A 14,560-nucleotide genomic window follows, 5' to 3' on the forward strand; every position below is an offset into this window, starting at 1 on the left:
TTTACCCTTCCCTAAGCCACAGAATAGACGCTTATGACCGTAGCAGTTTTATGCTCTAAAACCACAAAAAAAGGAAGTCATCAGCAAACCGCATAGTTTTTATTTCTTCTCCATGAATTTTAATTCCTACTCCCAACTTTTTCTTTTGTTTTCTTTACTGCCCTCTCAATATATGGATTGAATAACATTGGGGATAGCCTATAACCCTGTGTCTCTCCTTTCCAAACCACTGCTTCCCTTTCATGCCCCTTGACTTATAAAAGCCACCTGGTTTCTTTACAAATTGTAAATAGCCTTTCTCTTCCCGTATTTTACCCTGCCACCTTTAGAATTTGAAAGAGAGCATCTTAGTCAGCATTGTCAAAAGCCTTCTCTAACTCTACAAATACTAGAAATGTAGGTTTGCCTTTCCTTAATATTTCTTTTAAGATAAGTCATAGGATCAATGTTGCCTCATGTGTTGCAACATTTCTACAGAATCCAAACTGATCCTCCTTGAGGCCGACTTCTACCAGTTTTTCAATTCGTCTGTAAAGAATTCATGTTAGTACTTTGCAGCTGTGACTTATTAAACTCATAGTTCAGTAATTTTCACACCTGTCAGCTCCTGCTTTTTTTGGGATTGGAATTATTAAATTCTTCTTGAAGCCTGAGGTTATTTCACCTGTCTCATACATCTTGTTCATCAGATGGTAGAGTTTTATCAGGGCTGGCTCAAATGTGCACCTGTCGGCTACATCATTTAAAGTAGTCAGTGTTGAACTTCCACCGCCCTATTTTTCAGCCAGTGTAGCAATGCAGTTCATTGACACCAAGGACAATCAGTGAAGAAATAAAGCAGTCGAACGTCACAATTTCTCTTTTCAGTTTTTATATTTTCCCTGTCACATTCAAATTTCTGACATTTTATGCATCAATTCATAGAGTGTTACGATTTTATTGGTTATTCAGTCTTTTTTCTCATGGTCGTCTAACCATTGGCAGTCCCCTCCTGTAGATCAAAATGTAGGCCTAGCCTAGAATCTCACGCCACCACAGAGATCAACATTACACTTTTCCAATAACATTCCACATGTCTTGTGGATACACATTATTTGTCTTTAATGTTGTGGTTTCCATTGCCCTCTGCATCCTCATATTGTTGATTATTGCTGATTCTTCCACCTTTCAGGTTGTTTCCCACCCCAAGGACAAAAGAGTGCTCTGAAACCCTGTCTGCAACTCCACCCTCTTTGGCAATGCTGCCAACAGAATGAGGGTGACTTCTTATGCCACTTGTCTTTGGCCACAACTGATGATGATGATTTTTATTCAAAATTTAAGAAGTGTCTATGTTTGAACCCAGTATCCAGGATGTTGTGACTACTAGTCAAAGACTCTACACCTGCACCATTGGTACACTCAGTAACAATCTCTCCTTTTCATAATGTTGATATAGAAGCATAGGTAAGTAGGGAAAAGATAGATACTGCCTATAGGAAAATTAGACATTGTGAAAGAAAAGCAACTGCATGAACGTAAAGAGCTCAGATGGACAACCAGTACTGTAAGCAATGAAGGAAGAGCTGAAGGGTGGAAGGAGTGTGTAGAGGAACTGCACAAGGGAAATGAATTTGAAGGCAAGTGAAGAGGATGTAGATGATCAGGTAGGAGATATGATGCTGCAAGAATAATTTGGCAAACCACTGAAAGTTGTAAGTCCCCAAAGTAGACAACCTTCCCTCAGAACTACTGATATCCTTGAGAAAGCCAGCTGTAGGAAAACTATTCCACTTGGAGTGCAAGATGAATGAGACAGGCAAGATACCCTGAGACTTCAAGAAGGAGGTAATAATTCAAACTGCAAAGAAAGCAAGTGCTGACTGTGACTGTGACCCGGAAATTATTAGAACAAGTGCTGACTGTTGTGAATATTAGAGAACTATCAGATTAATAAGTAATGGTTGCAAAGTACTAATATCAATTATTTACAGAAGAATAGAAATACTGGTAGAAGCTGACCTTTGACAAGATCATTTCAGATTCTGGAGAAATGTATGAACTTGTGAGGCAACACTTGCACTACAGCTTATCTTAGAAGATAGGCTGACAACAGTCAAATCTACATTTAAAGCTTTTTTAAAGTTGGAGAAAGCTTTTGACAGTTTCAACTGGAGTACACTTTTTGAAACTCTGGAGGTATCAGCAGTAAAATGTAGGGAGTCAAAGCCTATTTGTAACTTGTACAGCCACATGATGACAGCTATAAGAGTCAATGGGGCATGGAAGGGAAGCTGTGACTACAGAGAGGGAGCCAGGGTTGTAGCTTATCCCCAATGTTATTCCATCTGTACATTTAGCAAGCAGTAAAGGAAATCAAAGAAAAAATTGGAGCGGGAATTAAAGTTCAGAAGAAGAAATGAACACTTGGAGTTTTGCTTGTCACATTCTGATTGTCAGAGATAAAAAGGGCATGGAAAAGCAGTTGAGCAGAATAGGTGGTGTCTTGAACAGAGATGATAAGATGAACATTAAGAAAAGCAAAGCATAGGGAATTGAATTTTGTCAAATTAAATCATGCAATACTGGATGAATTAGATTATGAAACAAATCAATGAAACTAGTTTTCCTATTTGGGCAGCAAAATAACTGATGTTGGCCAAATTAGAGAGCATATAAATTGTAGTCCAGTAATGCAAAAAAGTGTTTCTGAAGAAGAGAAATTTAACATTGAATATAGATCTAAGTGTTCAGAAGTCTGTTATGTGGTATTTGTCTGGAATGAGTCTTGAATAGAAGTGAAACATGGACAATAAACAGTTCAGAAAAGAATCAAATAGAGGCTTTTGAAATGTGGTGCTACAAAAGAATCATGATGATTAGGTGGGTAGATCATGTAACCAATGAGGAGGTACGGAATAGAATTGGCAAGAAGAGATCGGTTCATGTGGCATATTCTGATAAATTAATGGATGACCAGTTTAGTACTGGAGGGAAATGGAAATGTGTGTGTGTGTGTGTGTGTGTGTGTGTGTGTGTGTGTGTGTGTGTGTGTGTGTGTGGAAGAGAGGGGACAGGACTAAAAATCTTAAAGGGAATCCAAGAGATGAATACAGAAAGCTGATTCAGAAGGATGTAGGTTGCAGTAGCTATTCCAGAATGAAGAGTCTTGCATAGGGTTGGGTAGTGTGAAGAGCCTCATCAAACCAGTCTTCAGACTGAAAACAACAACAACAATGACTTAATGAATGGATTTTTGTGTTCACTCGACCCATTGAAAATTGCATCACGCAACATAGATCGAGTACTAGCTGACTGTTAGGCCCAGCCTCATAAATTATTGGCTGCATGTTGTTCTCACAATGAGTGTGAACTAACAACTGACTGTGTCTTTGTATATCAAGCCTATTAATAGCTATATGAAAGATTAAAAATAATATTTTCTTATTACATTTAGAATATTGACATAAAAAAATTGGAAAATCAGAGGACAAACAAAGATACATCCGGCAAAGAAGCAAATGTTTTTAACTACAAGCTGCATAAGTAGAAAATAGTCTACATTCTCAGGAAGGGAAAAAACTACGCACCACAAAGTGATTATCTGAATGGTATGGAAATCAATACATTTGATGTACATGTAGAGACAAACAAATGATTAAAATTTCAGGAAAACTATATGATGTAAGGAGCAACAGTTTCACAAATTAAGCAAGTCAATAACATGTTGGTCCACCTATAGCCCATATGCATGTAGTTACTCAGCTCGGCATTGATTGATAGTCGTTGGATGTCCTCCTGAGAGATGTTGCACCAAATTCTGTCCAATTGGTGTGTTAGGTCACTAAAATCCTGAGCCAGTTGGAGGACCCTGCTCATAATGCTCTCAATGTTCTCAGTTGAGAAGAGATTTGGCGACCTTGTTTTCCAAGATAGGCTTTGAAAAGCATGATGAAAAGCAGTAGAAACTCTTGCTGTGTGTGGGGAGACATTATCTTGCTTAAATCGAAGTCCAGATGGCTTGTCATGAAGGACAACTAATTGGTGCATAGAATATCATTGATGTACCACTGTGCTGTAAAGTTACCATGGGTGATAACCAAGGGGACCTGCTACGAAAATAAATGGCACCCCAGACTATTATACCTGGTTGTCAGGACATATGATGAGTCAGGTTCCTATCCTACCATTTCTGGGGCATCTCGAACACATCTTTGCTGGTCATTGGGACTTAATTCAAAGCATGACTAATCACTGATGACAGTTCTACTCCAGTCAGTGAGATTCCAGGGCAAAGATATGTCTGGAGATGTCATGAAGAGTGGTGGGATAACAAACTGTCTGTTGCATGCTTTACAGCCTGACAACCATGGGTACCATTTCTTGTCATAGCAGAATCGCTTTGTCATCTACAGTGCCCTTGAAGCACAGTGGTACTTAGATGACATTCTATGAACTGTTTTGTTGACCTTCATGGTTGCCAGATGTCTCTATCCAGCTGAGAATGTTTGGAGTATTATGGACTGGGCCATCCAACAATCTTGGAATTTTGATTATCTAATTCACCAATTGGACAATATTAGGCATGATGTCCTTCAGAAAGACATCCAACAACTCTATCAATCAATGCCAAGCTGAATTACTGCCTGCGTAAGGGCCAGAGGTGGACCAATGCACTGTTGAGTTGCTCAATTTGTGAAGCTCTTTCACTTAAATAAATTATCCAATATCTCTGAATTGTAATCATTTGTTTGTACATTTACACACATCTGCCAATTCCCATACCATTAGGATAATTGTGCGTATGTATGTATGTGTATGTATGTATGTGTGTGTGTGTGTGTGTGTGTGTGTGTAATATGTACTATTTAACAAGGATGATTTCTGATTTCTGTATAGACACCAAAAGTGTCAAGAAATTCCAATTTTCCAATTGAGTATTAAAACAACTAACACATTATTCTAGTAGAAGTAGGAATATTTGGAATAAGAAAAACAGGCCTATAAAACTGGGGTACTTAAGTCTGAATTGTAATCATTTGTTTGTACATTTACACACATCTGCCAATTCCCATACCATTAGGATAATTGTGCGTATGTATGTATGTGTATGTATGTGTGTGTGTGTGTGTGTGTGTGTGTGTGTAATATGTACTATTTAACAAGGATGATTTCTGATTTCTGTATAGACACCAAAAGTGTCAAGAAATTCCAATTTTCCAATTGAGTATTAAAACAACTAACACATTATTCTAGTAGAAGTAGGAATATTTGGAATAAGAAAAACAGGCCTATAAAACTGGGGTACTTAAGTCTGGAAATTATCATTGTTTAAGATTGGAACATTGCAGACTGCAGGAGTTTTGAAATTTTTCTCTCTGTGTGATGTGCATGTATAGTAAATCATTCAAAGACAGTATTTTTACAATAAGTGAATGTGTTACTATTATCAGTAGTCTGAAAACTCTCCAGTGAATACTAATGTCAATTAAATAAATCATGAATAATAAATTAGCTATTTTATGTAACTATTGTATATTTCCAGGATGAGATTTCCACTCTGCTGTGAAGTGTGTACTGATATGAAACTTCCTGGCAGACTAATCTGCCAGGAAGTTTCATATCAGCGCACAATCTTCTGCAGAGTGGAAATCTCATTCTGGAAACTTCCCCAAGGCTGTGGCTAAGCCATGTCTCTGCAGTATCCTTTCTTTCAGAAGTACTAGTTCAGCAAGGTTTCCAGGAGAGCTTCTGTAAAGTTTGGAAGGTAGGAGATGAGGTACTAGCAGAAGTAAAGCTGTGAGGATGGGGCGTGAGTCGTTATTGGGTAGCTCAGTTGGTAGAGCACTTGCCTACGAAAGGCAAAGGTCCCGAGTCCAAGTCTCGGTCCGGCACACAGTTTTAATCTGCCAGGAAGTTTCTTATTGTATATTTATTCTAACAAAAGAATACCTAGTAAAGAAGAAATGTATTGATGTCAAGAGTGCTGTAAGAACAAGTGGGAGACTCCAACATGCAGGGTGTATACGAACCGGGACATCCAGGAGATCCGGGAATAACCCGGGAATTTTTTGGTCTGGGAGAAAACCGGGAGAAACCCGGGAATTTTTTAGAATTCCGGGAATTTTTCATTGTTTTCGTTACCAGTTAAATTTTTGTGATTTTTACTGGTAAGAACCAATACTCTAATGAAGGATATTACTGTATCCAGCTTCTGCAGAATAATACCGCAGCAACAAAACGTGAACGAGAGAAAAAAAAAAGAAAATAAAACTTAAATCCCAAAGGAAATGCGCCATATACAACAACAACACACAGTGCTCATACAAGCGTCTGCCAACCAAAGTGTGTCTAAGGCTTTAGGAAGAATATGCAGTGCTTCCTAACAACAAATTGCCTACAATGAGCGTGACGTGGCAGCTGTTTACATTAGATTCATTTGAGCAGTTGCAGGCGGGCTCTTGCGCATGTGCAGTTGAGTCGTGTATGAGTTGTACCTTCTCCCGCTTCTGTCTACAGATGTGTGGCTGGGCGCCACTTTCTAAATTGCTCCGGTCCGCAAATATCTTAGATCCTGGGCTGATGCACAAAGCAGTCTGAGTTGTAGTGTGGAGGTGGGTAGTCCCCACGTGACCTGTGTTTACGTCTAGTGATTTTGCTGTTTTGTCTTTGTTTATTGTGCTCACATTAAATGAAAACAAAATGGATTTCTGTGGCTGGGCGCTACCAAATGAATTAAAATACGTTCGCATAATTACGGAACGCTAAAATAAGTTGTTAGTTTCAGGTTTTATTTCCACCTTCTGACAGTCAAGCATTAATCGCCTTGCAGAACTATGAAGTTATTTTTATCGGTTTGCTACAGAGAAATGGCTTTTATTAATCTTTTGTGCTGAGACAGTCATTTTATTTGAAACAAAGTGTTTAATTTCACGCTGTTGGCTAGTTTCAACTGTTTGCTGCATTTCAAGTGCACGTTTTCCATCTTCTAGTTCTTATATAAAGAACCAAACAAGAGATAATACAGTACTGGTACTCAAGAAAATTTACATCCGAATCTGAACATATGATTGTTCACTTTAAGCCGAATTATGCATTTTAGTATGGTTCACGAAATTCCAGTGCTCTTGAAGTATCCTTTGATGTCTTGTTTCTTTTATGAGATAATGCAAGATCTTTTAATGTTTTACACATACGAACATGCGGGGTTCCTGCGTCATCATAGCTGCGCAGGCGCAGTGACGCCTATCTGGCGCTCTCTGGCAACTGCTGAAACGAACCAATTTCTAACAGGTCACGGGAAAATATTGCGAATGGTGGTTTGAAAAGTGTTACTTTCAAAGTAAATTTCCTGTTACGCAAGATGAACTATGTGTGAGAATGTACAATGAATTTCTTAAATCACAGAGCGTTTGACTCTCGTTTAAAAATCAACTCTTTGAGGACGACCATCTAGAAGAATTTCGAGGCCTGAAAATCAGACATTTATGTCATTATTAAAAATTTTACTGGCACATTTGTGTGATGTATCTTAAAGTGTAACACACGCAAAAAGATCAGCATTATATGTGGAAGCTTAGCTTCTCTTGCAGCTTATTAATCTTTGAGACCAATATTATTTGTGAAAGCTTTGTTTTCTTGTAGCAACACTATGTATATTAATTTAAACCATTAACTTTTCTTTTTTGTGTGTTCGCGCTACTTAAGAGTGATCTTGCTATTGGTTGACTACATCGCGTGTCCTATGCTGTCATCAGCTGGCGAGATCACGTGACATGAGCTATGACTGGCTTACAAAAGCGCGTCGCAATCTCGATTTCATTGCTTCGGAAAGTAACATGCAGTGTTTGGTGGAATTCGAATTTATACCTCTGTAACACAAAAAAAATGCAGTGTACATGTTGCTGCGCATCAAAGATCTTTCCAAACAAAACGTGTTCCCCCCCCCCCCCCCCCCCCCCCCCCCCCTTCTAAGGATTGATAAGTTTTACAGTGCCGAGGAAAAGTATACTGTCACTTAAGATGGAAAAAGTGTATTTTCACCTAGGAGAAACTCTATTTTCAACCGCGAATTTTTTTTCCTTATCCTTGTATACACCCTGAACATAGCTCTGTTAAGCAGCAAGGGACTAGGCAGTTGATACTTTCTCACTACTTTTTGTGCACTGTTACCTTGCATGCTGAAGACGTCAGCATTTTATTTTGGTACACTTTATTATAACCCAAGATTATTATGTACTGCCCTACGTGGACTGTAGCCTACTTGTGTATCACCCAAGTTTTTTTATCACATTTTCACGGAGATTATGTATGCAAAACACTTTTCTAAATTCTTCTTTCCAGAATGCGACGAGTATACAAGGTCGGTGCAAGATATATTTGAAGCTCTACCACTCCTTCCAGATGCTGATCCACTAATTATAAAAGTGGACAAATGTGATTTTGAGAATCTGCCATTAATTGTTGGAGGGGAGGACACTGATGTTGGAGAGTTTCCTCACATGGTAAATATGCAAGTAGTTAATTCTTGCTATGTATTTTAAATTAACTTTTCTTATAAAATTGCAAAAGACATAGATTGTCTGGCCAGTACTTAATTTCACGAGGCAGAATTCCTATACATTCAGAAGTGAAAACACTGATCTAAACTTGCAAAACATTTAGTTACTTTCACAGGTGGAAAAAAGCTAAGCTAAGATCAATGTTTTCCCTTTCAAGTTGATCTGTTGGCAGTAATTAAATTGTGCTGCTTTGTACAGGTATCAGCTGGCCATTGTGTCTTTTTGTAATTTTGTAGCTTGCTTAAGTAAACTTTACCTTTGATTGAATTAACTTTTGTGTTGTATTTATGCAGGAAAAAGGAAAACTAAAAAAGTAGCACCTTCACAGTGAATAACTGTAGGAATAAAGAATATCCTCCAGATCTGCAATTAACTGTACTATTCAACAAAGTAATAAGTGAAAATCATAAATTGTTACTATACAGAGTCATTATCAGAATTTCTAAGTAAATGATTTTAATAAAATGGTTTACAACATAAGAATCTCTTACATCAAATACAAATAATGGAACACACTACCAAAACTTCTCATTCTTTCATATGTGAACTAAGGCATTTTACATGAACACTGAACTGGTTGTTTTAAAAGCTGAGCATACAGCCATTAGGGTGAACATCATATTAAATCCCCCTATGCCAACATCCCCCACGTTCACGGTCTATCTACTGCTGAACCCTCCTGCAGGTCCGGGGGTAAGAATAGGCCCGAGGTATTCGTGCCTGTTGTAAGAGGTGACTAAAAGGACCTTCTCAAGTTTTGGCTTTTATGTGATGGTCCCCTGTAGGGTTTGACCTCCAATCCTCAAAATTTTCCTGAAGAGCGAGCCAATTGGGGAAGGGCACCTTACATGGTGTATTGTATCCGTTCATTGAGGGTTTGGCTCACTTTCTCGTCGTCGCATTGCAGTCCTGCCCATTCTCCATCTCTTGGGCAAGGATACCTTCCTGGGCGCATTTTCCACCACGCACTATGCAGTGTTGCTTTCTGTGTCAACGATGACCATGGACTTTTTTGCACCTGATATCCAGCACGGTAGCCAGTCCGTTGTGGTGAGGCCACCATGTACCCTGTTGGTTGTAGCCCCCTGACCACACTGGGAATGCTCTGCTGATGCCTGTTCCGTTAACTCCCCACATATGCCAAGGGGTAGACACCCATTCCCCTGGGGCATCGAGACTCCCGGCAATGGCCATCCTGCCAGGTGGCCTTTGCTGTGGCTAGGTGGCACCCGTGAGGAGGTCCCCTGGTCGGAGTGGGTGGCATCAGGGTGGATGACACACGATGAAACATAGTCCATCATCTCTTGCTGGTGGTAAAACACTAGCAGACTCTAAGTGTTCATGAGCTCTGAAGTACAGAAGTATGACCCCACAGAAGTACACAGAAGTATGACCCCAAATCGTTCCCCTCCCTGGCCATACCATGGGGGGAACATCAGGCTAAAGATGGCTGCGGATCTTATTCGCCTTGGTACCTTGTATGATCGAGAGCTGATGGGGAATGTTTCATGCCGATGAAGCCTCAGTTTTTTGTTGAACATTTAGAGGACAAGTTTGGGGAGGTGGAGGGCTTGTCCTAAATGAGATCTGGGTCAGTCTTGATCGAAACAGCGTCTTCTGCCCAGCCAAGGGCCTTACTCACTTGTGACAAGCTGGGGGATGTTTCTGTAACCATCATGCCCCATAAGAGCTTAAATATGGTCCAGGGTATCATATTTCGAAGGGACCTTCTTTTGCAGTCTGATGATGACACCAATTTAGAGCTGCAAGGTGTACACTGCATCCGGCGTGTCCACCGGGATCCGATGAATAATCAGGTTGCCCGAGAAGGTCAAGATGATGATCTGCTGTGATGTAATGCCCTATATCCCTCCCCCAATGCGGTGCTTTAGGTGCTGGAAGTTCAGCCATATGTCTTCCCGCTGTACTTCCAGCATCACATGTTAAGATTGTGGACACCCATCACATCCCAATACTCCATGTGCCACGCCTCCCATCTGTGTCAACTGTGGAGAGCACCATTCACCTTGCTCGCCAGACTGCAGGATTCTCCAGAAAGGAAGGAAAATCATGGAGTACAAGACCCTGGACCGACTGACCTACACTGAGGCTAAGAGAAAATTCAAGTGCCTGCATCCTGTGTGTATGACATAGTCTTATGCGACTGCTACAACAGTTCTGGCACCATCAGTTTCACCAACCCCAGTCACATCTCAGAGCTGGAAGACTACACCTGCCTCCTCCTAAGCCAGAGAAGCGTAAGTCATCTTCAGCTTCTCTCACTAGGAAGGGGTCCCTTGGGTCACTCCATTCCCAGGTTTCTGCTAGTGGGAAAGATGACACCCGCCAGTGGCTGAAGAGCCCAAAAGCAGCTGATCTTAGGGCTTCAAGCTCATCCTCAGTCCCGGAGATTGAATCAGTGAAGTCCTCCCAGCCAGGGAAACCCAAACAGCAGCAAGAGAAATCCAAAAAGAAAAAGGGGTGAGGTGCTGTAATGGTTACGTAATTCAAGTACCATTACAATGTGTAGCTGTGACTTTGTCCTGGAAAATCGGTCATCAATAGCGTTAGGTCTGTTGGTCGATTTTGGAATAAATGTGTTGGGAGGCAGCCTAACAGATAACACAAAGAGTATGAATCGACATGAAATTCACATAATGAGAGATAATTAGTACTTGCAGTACTGGAATTAAGGCATGAATTCTGGTTGAAACGAAATTGGTGCCATGAATAGTCTTCCTCGCAACATAAGAAAAATATAATGCAACATACCAATACTGATATCACACAAGCCATATTTTGCAGCAAACTTGGTGTGTAACAAAAAGTCAGTCTTGCATGATGGAAGAAATTATTGACTTGTAATTGCAGGCAGAAGTTATGCTTGTGAATGAATATTTATGTAACAAATAAAAATATTTCAGAATGAAATTTTCACTCTGCAGCAGAGTGTACGCTGATATGAAACTTCCTGGCAGATTAAAACTGCATTCCGCTAGGTATGCAGGATAGCTTCTGTGAAGTTTGGAAGGTAGGAGACGAGGTACTGGTGGAACTGAAGCTGTGAGGATGGGGATGAGTCGTGCTTGGGTAGCTCAATTGGTAGAGCACTTGCCTGCGAAAGGCTGAGGTCCCAAGTTTGAGTCTCGGCCCGGCACACAGTTTTAATCTGCCAGGAAGTTTCAATAAAAATATTCTTATGTTATGATAACTCTTAGTGTTGGTATTTTCTTGCATTTTTTTATCACACACATCATTTACTAAACATATTGTTGATGCATGAGTAAACGTTACACATCCTTTTTGTGTGAAATCTGAAACATAAGTACTCTCAAGTGAAATTGTAATAAAAGTTGTTTAAAAAAATTAAATATTGTCTGGACATTGTTCTTTTGCTACAAAGATAATTTTAAGAGCCTATCTTTGCCATCTTCTGTGTACAAATGTACAAATTTCTTATTACTAATGAGGAAAAGAAACCATTCATAGAAATTAATAATGAGAAAAAAATAAAAAGGTGTGATATTGTGAAAAATAAATAAATAAAAAAGGTGTTACACAGAAATATTGAATGTATACAGAGGAGGGCAGCATGAATGGTTACAGGTTGTTTTTAATCCATGGGAGTGTGTTACATAAATATTGAAAGAACTGAACTAGCAGACTCTTGACAACAAACATAAAGTATCCTGAGAAATTCTATTAACAAATTTCAAGAACTGGCTTTAAATGATTACTCTAGGAATATATTGCAACCCCCAGTGTACCCCCCACATAGGGATCATGAGGGTAAGAATGGAATAATTATTGCACACACAGAGGCATCAATCAATCATTCTTCCCACTCTCCATACGTGAATGGAACAAGAAGAAACTAATAACAATTACAATGGAACATACCCTCTGCCATGCACCTCATGGTGATTTTCATAGTGTAGATGTAGATGTGGTATATAATGTAATGGGATGGATAAAATATCTGCTCATCAAGTGGCAGCAGAAAACATGTAAAGGCATTTAAGCCAGTGGCTCCTCCTTCTGGAAGAAGCATTGAAAGGGATGGAAGAGGGCACAAGGAAAGAGACTGATGAGGTTTAGGAAAAGGAGAGAGTTCATAAGACACTCAAAACCCTGGGGCAGAGAAGACTTACCAGATGACCTGTATGTCATATGATTTCTCTTTAAATAAAACATTTTTAACACAACAAACTATATTGTTACTTTCAGGGTGCTGATGACTAAATACTGAATAATAACCTTCAAACCAAAACATTCTAAATCCATTTTGTATAAGTTTGAATATTATTCATTTCGTATTTAATAGATCGTATAATAGAAAACTACAGTATTAAACATATAGGTAGGTTTTTCTTTGGATCTCTATGTATGTCTTCTGTCCGAGAATAATTCATGAGATGAAAAACTTGACAATAACCCAAAGTGATGAGACCCAATACATACCATCTGTACTGTGTCATACATAAGCAAGTTTGTTTCGTGAAATGTACCAGAGATTTGGATCAACTACTTCAGTAAGGTAATTTACATACCCCATACACATTTCAAATGCCAGGACAATGCAGCCATATTCTCTTGTTTTTCTATGTCTGTGTTTGTGTAGGGAGGAGTGTTTCTGTGTGTACTAGCTCTGAAGAGTCCTAGTTTGAAAACAGTCAAAATTACAATTATGTCTATCTGCATGTCAACTGTTCAACTATCTCATGAATAGTTACCATTACTCTTCCCATTATTTCATTATTTATATTGCATCCAGTATTTTCCAGCATCATATTCATATCAGCAACATCACAATTTTATCTTACAAACAGAAATAAAAATTGAAATATTCCTGACTGATTAAAATTGTGTGCCTCCCTGGGACCTTGTCTTTTGCATGCTGTGCCCATACTGCTGAGTATTTAGGTGTGTCTCATGACAGCTTGTGGCTGTGAGTGTCTAGTTATGACTATCAGTGTAAAATTTGTGAAGTTTGGTAAGTAGGAGAGTTGTAGTGGAAGAAATAAATCTTTGAAGCTGACTGTGAGTTATGGCTGTGTCACTTAGTTGGTAAGAGCAAAGCATGTAAATGGCAAGGTTCCAGGTTTGAGTTCTGGTCTGGCAAACAGTTTTCCTCAGTAATGGAGGTTTTTAAGTAAGATACACTTCACTGCAGATAGAAAGGTTCATTCTGAGAAGAATCAAAATTATACTCTCCTTTCACAGTGCATTCCTAAATATACTGCATACCAGCAATTTCAACAAATATTGTTCTCTTATTTTCCATTATACATCAACAGAAATACATAATTCAGAGATATGATCATTGGCAAGACACAATCAATACATTCACTGCGTGATAGCAGTGATGTTACCAGTATCAGTGCCAATAAAGCAGAGTTCCTAAACATGGTTTCCCAAAACTCCTTTGGCAAAGAAGACTAAGTTTCCCAGAATTAGTAAAGAACAGCTGCAAACACGAGTAACTTAGAAGTCTATGTCCTCAGTGAGCTAAGCAGCTTAAATCTGTAAATAAAGGCGAGGCTTCTAATACAGACTGTATATCATATAGGTTTCTTTCAGAGTACGCTGTCACAATAGTGCCATAGCTATTATATATAACTGTTTGCTCCCTGAAAGATCTGTACTCAGGAAAAGTTGCACAGGTCACACCAGTATTTAAGATAGGAAAAGAAACTAATCTCCTGAATTACAGACCCCTGTCACTAACATCGATTGGCAGTAGGATTCAGAAAATGATCTATTGATACATAGCACAGATACAGAAAATATTCTTGTGAAACACAACTCTCTCTTTGTTCACATGAATGAATGATCTTCAGGAAGGCCATATGTCTAGATTTCCAGAAGGCTTTTGACACAGTTCCTTACAAGTGGATTCTAATAAAATTGTGTGCCTAGAGTGTGTTGATATAGTTGCACAACTGGATCCATGATTTCTTGCCAGAAAGATCACAGTTTGTACTAACTGATGGAAAGTCAGTGAGAAAATCATACATGAT

General features: G+C 39.2%; 1 protein-coding gene across 1 annotated transcript in view; it reads left to right on the forward strand.

Moving 5' to 3' along the window:
• Positions 1-8,285: 8,285 nt before the first annotated feature.
• Positions 8,286-14,560, forward strand: part of LOC126161253 (serine protease snake-like) — a 59,999-nt gene continuing 53,724 nt past the window's right edge. Inside the window, exon 1 of the mRNA XM_049916993.1 lies at positions 8,286-8,483. Within this exon, the coding sequence (XP_049772950.1) occupies positions 8,286-8,483 (198 nt within the window). The remainder of the gene's footprint in view (positions 8,484-14,560) is intronic.

This window comes from Schistocerca cancellata, chromosome 2 (assembly GCF_023864275.1).
Source record: "Schistocerca cancellata isolate TAMUIC-IGC-003103 chromosome 2, iqSchCanc2.1, whole genome shotgun sequence".
NCBI lineage: Eukaryota > Metazoa > Arthropoda > Insecta > Orthoptera > Acrididae > Schistocerca > Schistocerca cancellata.